Source organism: Truncatella angustata (assembly GCF_020726525.1).
Source record: "Truncatella angustata strain MPI-SDFR-AT-0073 chromosome Unknown BKA67scaffold_2, whole genome shotgun sequence".
Classification (NCBI taxonomy): domain Eukaryota; kingdom Fungi; phylum Ascomycota; class Sordariomycetes; order Amphisphaeriales; family Sporocadaceae; genus Truncatella; species Truncatella angustata.
In genome coordinates this window covers 2,916,731-2,927,035 of record NW_025763382.1, presented here as the reverse complement: position 1 = coordinate 2,927,035, position 10,305 = coordinate 2,916,731, and the positions used below count along the sequence as shown (strand labels likewise).

General features: G+C 50.1%; 3 protein-coding genes across 3 annotated transcripts; 2 read left to right on the top strand and 1 right to left on the bottom strand.

Moving 5' to 3' along the window:
- Nucleotides 1–680: 680 nt before the first annotated feature.
- On the top strand, nucleotides 681–5,107 carry BKA67DRAFT_590776 (cyclic nucleotide-binding domain-containing protein; the record flags this gene model as incomplete). Its single annotated transcript, XM_046104622.1, has 2 exons — nucleotides 681–694; nucleotides 2,200–5,107. 2 exons carry the CDS (start codon nucleotides 681–683, stop codon nucleotides 5,105–5,107), a joined length of 2,922 nt encoding a protein of 973 aa, XP_045961301.1.
- Nucleotides 5,108–5,615: 508 nt separating this feature from the next.
- On the top strand, nucleotides 5,616–6,955 carry BKA67DRAFT_635102 (oxidoreductase). Its single transcript, XM_046105649.1, has 2 exons — nucleotides 5,616–5,908; nucleotides 5,971–6,955. The coding sequence occupies exons 1-2, from the start codon at nucleotides 5,767–5,769 to the stop codon at nucleotides 6,891–6,893; spliced, it is 1,065 nt and encodes a 354-aa protein (XP_045961300.1). The 5' UTR covers nucleotides 5,616–5,766; the 3' UTR covers nucleotides 6,894–6,955.
- On the bottom strand, nucleotides 6,956–8,181 carry BKA67DRAFT_554136 (Glyoxalase/Bleomycin resistance protein/Dihydroxybiphenyl dioxygenase). The gene is made up of 2 exons (XM_046101968.1): nucleotides 7,748–8,181; nucleotides 6,956–7,588 (listed from the first exon to the last, which is right to left on the bottom strand). Exons 1-2 carry the CDS (start codon nucleotides 7,757–7,759, stop codon nucleotides 6,998–7,000), a joined length of 603 nt encoding a protein of 200 aa, XP_045961299.1. The 5' UTR covers nucleotides 7,760–8,181; the 3' UTR covers nucleotides 6,956–6,997.
- Between the last annotated feature and the right edge of the window lie 2,124 nt (nucleotides 8,182–10,305).

The following is a 10,305-nucleotide window of genomic DNA, read 5'->3' as shown; positions in this document are numbered from 1 at the left end:
GCGCCCCAGTAGACTTCTAACAAACGAGTCAGCCTGACATGTTCCAACTGTCTGCTCGACAATGCCGTGAAGTTTTTATTCATTTATAAATTCGGGGGGGGGGGGGGTTTCATTTCCTTTCCATGCCTGACAGCAGAGGGCTTGCAGCTTCAAGTGAACGTTCTGCAGCCATTTTACCAGCCATAGCCACGGCCTCGCTGGGTCATGATCGCGGGGCAGAGAGCCTGCCACAAAGACAAGGGCGCGTTTCCTTCTAGAACGATTCTGGAATCTGTGGTGCTTCTACGGATATGACAACTCCATGTGTCAATTATACATATTCAGGGACCTTTCATGGTTGTCGGTAATATCCTTCATATCCACACTAGCTGCATTCACACATAGTAGATTTCCACAGGGACCAAGATCCCCCTCCAAGCCACCACGTCCTTTGGGCGTTCATTCCTCACGTGAATGATCTGCTAGATAAGGCTCGCCGCGATGGTCCATCGAAACTAGAGTAGCATCCAGCCGGACTCCAATTTTAGCAAGAAAAGCCATCCAGCGACCCGTGCGGAAGCTCTGAAGCTTCTCTCAATCCTGCCTGTTCTCACGCCCCAAGCTCTTTTGGCTTTTGGCTTTTGGTTTTTGGCTTTTGGCTCGAAATCGTCACCGTTTGAAAGCAGATCCAAAGGCTCGTCATGAAGCACGAAAAGCAGTTGAGTGAGCCTGGCGATCCACCCACACCCTACACACGAGACCAGGCGCAGCGGCGTCCGTGAGACACTTTCTCCCAGCCTGCAGTCCTCTAACAAAAGCAGAAGTCCCACTATCTCCTGCAGCCATTTACCGCGGGGACGGGGATGGGGACGGCAGAGCGCTGTATCTTGTAGCTTATTCTCAACCACACGTACGATGATCTATGCCCTACACCTAGGTTAGATGTATTGTCCTGGTCCTTTTTGCTGCTGCACTATTACTCAGAAAACACGGGGCCGCATACTTATTCCTGACGTATGCCGCTGAGCTTTCTCCAATGAGAGGGAGGAGATCACTCCGCACCACCAATCCATACCCACCACACGGACGTCAACCCCCTAAACTGCCAATACCAATCTTCTGTCTAAAACATCCAACTCGCTTTGTGTTATTCCCCAGTACTCCGTACAACCTGTAGCATACCTTGAGCGCAAGTTCTGTTCTTCCTCGAGCCTCTTGGTATTGGGGGCCGTTACGTCCTCGGTTTTATTTTTTGTTCTCTACGTTTGCGATTGCCCACATTGCTGTTTCGTTTGTAGTTAATGCTACAGTAGCTATCCTGGGACTAACTAATTCCTCAAATTAATTCCCACTCCCGCCTGGTTACCTTACCTCTGGGATACCTTTCGGGATACCTCTGGGGATACCGCCCGACCACACGGCCTCCCGTTGCGCCTCCCAAAAAAACTCTTCGAGACTGGGTCGCGTAAGCCAGTACTTGCGGCTCCTCGATCTGGTTCACATCGGAGGACCCGATTGTTGTGTCTGTGACACGGTGAGCACGCAGCAAGGCTCCACCAATCCACCGCTTTTTTGGGTGCGGCTCAGCCACTGGTGCTGCAGCAGCTGCTATACTTTGCTGTGAGTTTCGAGGATGTCGTCTGTCTGACAAGGCACAAGAATAGCATGGGAGCTGACTGGACTTCGGTACATGATCAGACCAGCATCGTGTGGATTGACTTATTACCGGCGAGCAGGGCTTGTCTTTTCCCAACCAACTGCAACCGGTCTCCCACACGAATTATCCACGCCGATACCTTCAACCCTGGAGCTTACGATTAACCTCTCCTACAATCGCGACGAACACAGTCCGACTCGAACGCTCCGACGTGTTGCTTCTAACCACGGACCACTTGTCGCGGATGGTCGCGCATCCTATTGCGGCTTGAACACCCCGCATGTTCGCGCTGACGCAATTACCGAAATTGCTTATTTCCTGTCCACTATTTGCTATCCTCCTGGTAGTATAGCATGAAGCTTCTGTGACCTACGGCACTATTTGATCGGTCCCGCGCTTCACAGACGAGTGTCAACACAAAGTATCGAGGCAAATAGCAGTCACAGATATATACATACTTACATACATACAAATATCGGAAACTGCTGTTGGCCAAGTCGATAGTGCTATTTGGGGTTGCCCAGCCCGGGCCTGTGGCCGTCAGACATGATGCGGAGCAGAAGCCCTCGATCCCCCCCCTCTGCCTACAGGGCACTGGCGCACCACCCAGCTGGGGGCCAGATGATGGACTCGGTATCGTTGATTAGGTCCTTCAACAGCGAGACAAACCCTACTCGGCCGATGCGCCCTTCCCCGTTGACGGCATCGACCATTCCCGACATGCCCCTTGACCTCCTGGATCGCATGAGGTCGTTTCCCCTTTTTAGTTCAGCTCCAGAGGAATTTCTGGTCGCCATTGGCAAACATTTGAGGCCTCAAATACATTCCGCGCATGATCACGTGCTCCGGGAAGGCGACGATGCCAAAGCCATGTATTGGTTGGTTCGAGGAGTGGTTGCCGTGACGTCTAGGGATGGAGAGGCCGTATTTGCCGAGCTTAAGGCCGGGTCCTTCTTCGGTGAGATCGGTGTGCTCATGGACATGCCTCGAACAGCCACCATCGTAGCGCGGACCAAATGTCTATTGCTTGTGCTCAAGAAAGAAGATTTGCAGCAGGAGCTCCCAGGATTTCCTGACATGGAAAAAGCGATTCGCCATGAAGCTCATGAGCGGCTTACTATTTTGAATAAGAAGCGTCAGGAAAATGGTCAACAGCTCAAATCGGCGAGCGGATCGACCTTGGCGAGGGAAGCTGCGCCAGGAGAGGTTTCTACGGGAGACAAGGGCGTCATAAAGGAAGGCGCCGTTGTGAACCATAAAAAGAGAAAATCGCCAAGCCCTGGTGTTATTGACGACCCTACGTCGGGGAGCGCCCTTGGAAGTGGAATTGTCAATGTCAGACAAACGCTCACGGAGCTGCCACTATTCTCAACGCTACCGCCCGACATTCTCCACTTTCTAGGAATGAGCGCACAGCCCAAGACGTATCCTCCTTTCACCGACATCGTGCGCCAGGGCGCCGCAGGTATGGAGATTTATTTTATTGTGCGTGGTGAAGCTGAGGTAATACACGAACCTCCAAATGACCAGAAAAACAACAAGCGCTTGACTCGTTCTTCGTATGTGCGGCCGAGACTTAGACAGGGACAATATTTTGGCGAAGTTGCGAGTCTAAAGTTGTCTCGCGAGCGTACGGCGACAGTCAGATCCGTGTCGACCGTCGAATGTCTTATGATTGGTGCAGAAGCACTTGAGGAGCTTTGGCGCAGATGTCCTTCAGACATCCGGAAACAGGTGGAAGAGACGGCAAAGACGCGGATTAGATCAGCAGACGAAGACGCCGACATGATGGATGTTGTTACAATCAACAAGTCTGAACCTTCGACGCCTGTGAAAACCGCTCCGACAATGACATTCACAACACCTTCCAAGCCTTCGTCGCCTTCCAAAGACGATATGGACATTATAAAGCCGAAGGACCCGGACCCGTTTCTCAGTGTCGACATGGAAAACCTTCGAACTCGACGGCGAGGGTCGCTCGCACCACCAACTCCGCCAGCGGACTCACCTGGCACGCCTACGGCAAATGGGCTGCGACAGCGCATGATTGATATGACAATACCAGTCAAGTTCGCAATCCCCTTTTTCTCCCCTGATTCCGAAGGTCCTTCTAAAAAGGCTAGGATCCTCCCAAGAAGACCCGCACAAACCGGGAAAGCTGCACTCCCAGATGATATACTCGTCGCTATTTGGCAATGGCTTGATATCGTCGAGCTTCTTCGCCTTCGGCAAGTCTCGATGCATTGGCGCAAACTCTTGGCCACATCGCCGAAACTTTGCCGCGAAGTTGACCTGACGCCATATAATCGTCAGCTAACGGACCATGCGCTTGTCAACATCATAGCGCCGTTCGTTGGCCCACGTCCTGCATTAGTAGACATAAGCAACTGCTTCCATATTACAGATGAAGGTTTCTCAACTCTGTGGAAGGTTTGTGGTAGAAATATCAAAACATGGAAAATGAAGTCAGTTTGGGACGTCTCTGCTAATCAAATTTTGGACATGAGCGAGCACGCCAAAGGGTTAGAAGAAGTAGATTGGAGCAACTGTCGGAAAGTGGGAGACAACCTGCTTGCTCGTGTTGTTGGCTGGGTCGTGCCAGAACAGGCGCCTCAAGGCCGGCAACAAGTTGTCATTTCCAGCTCCCGGGGCAGGGGCCAGAAGCCCCAAACGCAGACAATCACTTTACCTCCGCCCGGAACAGTTATTGGTTGCCCCAAACTCAGGCGACTCAACCTTTCGTATTGCAAACATATCACAGACCGCTCAATGGCTCACCTGGCCGCTCACGCTTCAAATCGCATTGAGTCACTTTCGCTGACTCGTTGCACTTCAATCACCGACGCTGGATTCCAGTCATGGACCCCATTCCGATTCAACAACTTAACTCATTTATGTTTGGCAGATTGCACATATCTCTCCGATAACGCCATTGTGGCATTGGCAAATTCTGCAAAATCTCTAACCCATCTTGATCTGTCATTTTGCTGTGCTTTATCCGACACAGCTACGGAAGTTGTGGCACTTGGGCTTCCTATGTTGCAAGAGCTCAAGATGGCTTTTTGTGGTAGCGCTGTCAGTGATAACAGCCTTGCTTGTATTGCGCTCCATCTGAACGATCTGGAGCGACTTAGCGTTAGGGGCTGTGTGCGCGTTACTGCTGTGGGCGCCGAAAGCGTGTTGGACGGCTGCTCACGCTTGACATGGTTAGACGTGAGCCAGTGTCGCAATCTTGAAAGTTGGGTCAACGGCGGAGGTGTTGGTAGATGGGGCTACGATGAGCGTGCGAACCGTGGAAAAGAACCACAAAGCATCAGTGAGATGGAGAAGTCATGGGTCGCGCAAAGCCCGCCGATGATGAAGCGTATGAGCTTGATACCACCGCGAAATATGAACATAGGATACAGCAACAGGCGAGCCAGAAGACCGGTGGCGTTTGTGGTTGAGAAAGGGCCGGGCGAGCTGCGATAGATGTGGGCCGAAGTTGGTCTCAACGATAACGAGCAGTTCATGTCTCCTTACATCTGATTTTCCGGGTTTCGCGCAATGGCTTTTGCGTTGTGAATATCCACTTACCCGGCGTCATAAACTTGGATTGTGGGCTTGGGATTGTTACAGCTTTGTTGTAGTGGGATCCCTGTACAGTATAGTACAACCTTAAAAAGGTCATCGCATGGTTGCCAAGCAAATCTGCGAAGTGAGATAGCGTCCACATGTATCTGAGATTGAGGGAGAGCCACGCAACATAACTCTGATGATCACATGATTAGAGAAATAGAAACAAGGGTATACAATCAATATATAGTTCCTATGCAATTTACAGTCGTCCCATCACGTATATACACTTGCGGGCGCATGCGACGTGCGGGTGACGTGCGGGTGACTGATAAGATTGTGTGGATCGGAGGTGGGTTGATTCTTAGATGGGGTTCCGCTTCTATTCGGGGCTCTGCCGAGGCCGGGTCTAGGAGTGCAATACCGAAACTCTTCCGTTTTCCATAAAGTAATTAGTAATGACATAATCAGGGACGAAATTTCCCCCTGTAAATATTTCGCCCCCTCCCACAACGACTTCCGACCAACTGCCATACCCAACTAAACACGAAGAGTCTTGAAACAATCAAGCCAACATGAAGCAGTGGATCACCAACCAAGATGGTCTTGAGAATCTCAAGTTGGTAGATGCGCCAGCGCCAGATGAGACTAGACTGAAGGAGGGTGAAGTTCTTGTCAAAATCAGTCGAGTCTCGTTGAATTATCGCGATACTGAAGGTAAGAGGGTTTGCTTTTTCCGTGTCCTCCTGGACTGAATGGGTGCTTATCTGTTATCACAGTCTGCATGGGCTTATATGGCCACCATGACTCTATGTCGCAGGGCGCCAGCGGCCTGGTTCCTTGTTCGGATATTTGCGGTATCATCGTTAAGACCGGGCCCGGTGTGTCCGACCTCAAGGAAGGCCAGCGTGTCATGTCCACATTCAACCAGACCCATGTCAAGGGCCAGGTGACACAGAAGGATATGGGTTCTGGTCTCGGTCTACCGCTGCCAGGCTGCCTGACCGAGCGCCGGGTCTTTCCGGACTACGGACTCGTCAAGGTGCCGGACTACATGTCGGACGAAGAGGCATCTTGTCTGCCCATCGCAGCGGTTACGGCGTGGATGGCGATCAACGGCTTCCAGCCCATGGGCCAGCCGCTGAGTGGCAAGGACAAGGTGGTTTTGGTTCAGGGCACCGGTGGGGTCTCCATCTCGGGACTGCAGATCGCCAAGGCGCTCGGCCTCACGGTGATCGTGACGTCCTCATCAGATGAGAAGCTTGAGCGCGCAAGGGAGATGGGCGCAGATCACACGATCAACTACCGTACGAACCCAGAATGGCACAGCGCCGTTCTTGGGATCACCGGCGGAAAGGGTGTCGATGTTGTATTCGAGACTGGTGGCGCCCAAACTTTGAGCAAGTCGTTTGACTGTGTTGCGTTCGGCGGTCTGATCAGCTGTATTGGCTACTTGTCCGGAAAGGAGGACGCCCCTGGAAATAGAATGAACACGAATCTGCTAGCGCTGAAGCGGAACGTCACGCTGAAGGGGATTTTGAATGGTCCCAAGGACAGGTTTGAGGAGATGTTGGGGACGTATGAAAAGGCACAGATCCATCCCGTGGTGGACAAGACATTCGAGTTCGGCGAGGCAAAGGAGGCTTTCCAGTATCTCTTTGCAGGCAAGCACTTCGGAAAGGTTGTTATCAAAGTCGCATGAGATCGATGAAAACACTTGTTCGATGGATAAAAGAATAAACTGTCGTTTCTCTGCTATTATCTACAGGCCCTCCCACATAATAGTGACCTCTGCTTGAGCATGGACTATTGTTTGTCCACGAGAGCAGCATCAATCCTACGTAGACCGACGTTGGGCCTCTTCATGACTAGTTTCTCATCTTCGCCATTGCTCAGCCGCCTAATGATATCCTCCGGGTCGAAGTCAACTCCGACAGGATTCTCCGCAAACTCGGGACTCGTCATAAATGCAGTCGCCCCCTCTGGAGTGTCAAAGACATCCACCTGCGCCTCGACCTTGTTACCGTCGGGATCTCGATAATACATGCTAAGTGTTGGTCCATGGTTGGTACACCAGATGGGCAAAATGCCTTGATCTTTGCGCTGTTGATACGAAAGGGTCAAGTCGTGAATGTTGTTGAAGGCGAAAGCCACATGGTCCATGCCGGCGGAGCCCGGGAGCTTGGCTGCAGTGTTTGGGAGACCTGCAATGGCGATGCGGTGATGTTCTTCGTCGTAAGTGAGGAATGAGAGCATTTCATTCTCATAGGAGGCGTGGGCACCCAGGAAGGTCTTATAGAAAGCGACCATAGGCTTGAAGTTTGTGGCATTGGTGCGCAGAACTACATGGGCGAGGCGGTTTGGCGAGAGCACCTTGCTCGGGACTGAAGTCTTAATCTGTGTAGCAAAAACAAAACAAATGTCAGCCTCTCTCAGTAGTGATTTCTGGACATGATTCATTTAGGTCGGTGAAGTCTCTTTGAGCATCTTATTCAGTACACAGCGTAATACTCAGAGGCTGAGAGCAGAAAGAAGCACATTGCTGTTCGTACTTACGTCGGTTGCCATATTAGTGTAGAAGGGAGCAATTCGATTGAGATATTGAATTTTGGTTCATACAGTCCAGAAGATTGCAGTAGGCACACTTCATATTTATATATAGCTACCGCAGAAACAAATATCGTATGATGACGGAACGCCCTGCACAATTGATTGCCATGTTCTACGGCAAGTCATACCGCCCATTTGTCGGGTTTCGCAACGCCTACGCATTCCCCACTGATCGAAAGATTCGGATCGCTATATCGTTGATGAACACATGCTGTGCTATTCCGGGCTGACATTTGTGGCTAGTGTGATGCTTGGCGACGTCAGACAGGCGGCAGGAGAAGCCCGCGCGGGTATTACTAAGTCGCTATCCTCGCAAAATGATCCAAATATAATACCTTGACGGGTCATATGCATTTGTCGTTTAATGAATTGGATCTATATATCAATTTCGCTGCATATTAACCGAGCGGGTCATTAGAAATCGAGTTGCTTTGAAATCCATACAGATTTGGGCTCTAAAATTCAACTGTCAGAACAGCCCTTTTCGCACCACCACCTCCACTTTCCAGGATTTCTTGAACCTTCTGTATACCATCCATCATGAGTTCTTGACAGGAATGTTAACTCCTCCTACTTCGACGTCTTTGCTCAAGGCCTTACAAGGCATCGTCATGAAGTCGCCTGGCCTGCCTGTGTACCGTGTACGGTTCGGCAAATCTTCAAAAGGGCTAAATCTTTCTAGATCCCATCGTCCACCTTCAATACCGGTACATACATACGGTCGGTGTCTTTAGGAACCACACATTTTGCCGGATCCCTCGACGTCGTAGTGCCGACGAGCTCGACGTCTTCATTGAAGCGCCCTTTCTTGCTGTTCTAGATCTGTCCTGCGATCTCTCTGTCAATAAACACTTCGTCTGCACCACTGTCTAGTAACGTCTGTTCACGCTATTTGCTGCGCGTTGTAGCTCTAACATTGTGGCACCCATACGTTAAGCTATTTGCATTGTACAGACGTTGGTAGTTTAATAACTTGCGTTTCATCTCTTTAAGGACTTAGTTTAAGCTTAGTCTAAAACTAATATAAATATCTTTTATGATATAAAGGATACTTGATATTTGCATCAGTTTGGGTGCTTAGTCTCATATCAGAAAATATATGCCAAACTAAACCTATCCTTATACTGCCCAAAAATGTGTTACGATATTTAGATGAAGTATTCCTGCTGCCGCGAGGTCCCCATAAGATAATCCCGTGCCCACACGAAAATAGACAATAACAAGGCCATTGTGACGGAGCTGCGCCATGACGACAACAAGACAACATAGACTGAAATGAGTAACAGAAAGTCGACAAGTATTGTGTTTGACCTGAGATGCAATTGCGAAGAGTAAATCCAGCTCTTGGCGTCACGGACTGCCCTGCGTAAGCATCGCAAAAAGCACCCGATGCTTTCGCCACCTTCTCCGTGACTGTACACTGTAAACAACTTATTAGTTGCAGGTGCAAGCATAGCGTGAGTATTAGTCTAGATTGAGTTTCATTCGGTGTGCGACTTGTAACATGTTCATAAAATGTACCACAGTAACACGAGGGTTGTCTACTATACTACTGTATGAAATGGCAACGTAAGGTTGAAAACTACAGCAGTCGGAGGAACCGGGTCACAATCGTGATGCACTTAAATACAATTTGCGACTAATGATACATGACGTCTAATTTGGCACCTAGTTTATTGTCGACGCACCTCAATTGTGATCCGTGGTAGTCGTTCATCTTATTATCTCAGCAAAGGTTGCTCTGGTCTAGGTCGCATCCTTTTCTTAGTAGAAACTGTATTCTACGTAAACGGCCGCTCATAGCCAATTCTTGACTAGTACCACGGGCCGGGCTGTCTGCAGAGAGGAAGGGTCTCTATTATATCCAATAGATGGGCAAGACATGGGAGAACCAGAGGACGTTTAGTTCTGCTAAGTATCCACTAACCTTAGATAAAAGATGAACATTGAAGTATCGCATGGGTCCTGGCTTCGCCGACTGTCGGACCCGCTGCGTTAGTCCTGCTGCTAAAATAGGCCTGGAAGACAACCGGAGAGAGTCGGATATAATGTACTCCAAGCGTCATTGTTTATTTCCTAGCAGCGAGCCAGCCTTACCCATCGCCAAGCTCCACCCTGGTCAGAGTAGTAACAAGCCTTGGGAGCCTCAACCAAGCCAGAGGCATAAACCTGGTTGGAAGACCTTCAGAAATAGATCTCGAGAATAGGACGGTAGACTCCCGATGGAACTCACTGAGCCTCGACAAGCCGAGAATGGTCATGACCAATCGTGCATCTTTAATGCAAGGTAAGCAAGCACCAGTTTCTTTTGACGTTAGCTCTCTGGGTCTCCACGGCGAATGCCGTCGAGTCAAAAAGAGCCAGTCAAAATGACGAACCGGGCTATGAACCGGCCAGAGAGCGGGAGCAAGACAGGGTCTCGGGGGATGGTTTGTGTTTCGTCTCGAAGCAGCAATTTCTCCTAGCGATAAGATCTTGGCTCTTGAAACTTACTTCTTAGTCTA

What these genes read in the sequence shown, in the direction of transcription:
- BKA67DRAFT_635102 (XM_046105649.1), top strand. Translation starts at nt 5,767, where the DNA reads ATGAAGCAGTGGATCACCAACCAAGATGGTCTTGAGAATCTCAAGTTG. An exon ending in GAATTATCGCGATACTGAAG is followed by an intron (nt 5,909 to 5,970) that starts GTAAGAGGGTTT and finishes CTGTTATCACAG; the next exon opens with TCTGCATGGGCTTATATGGC.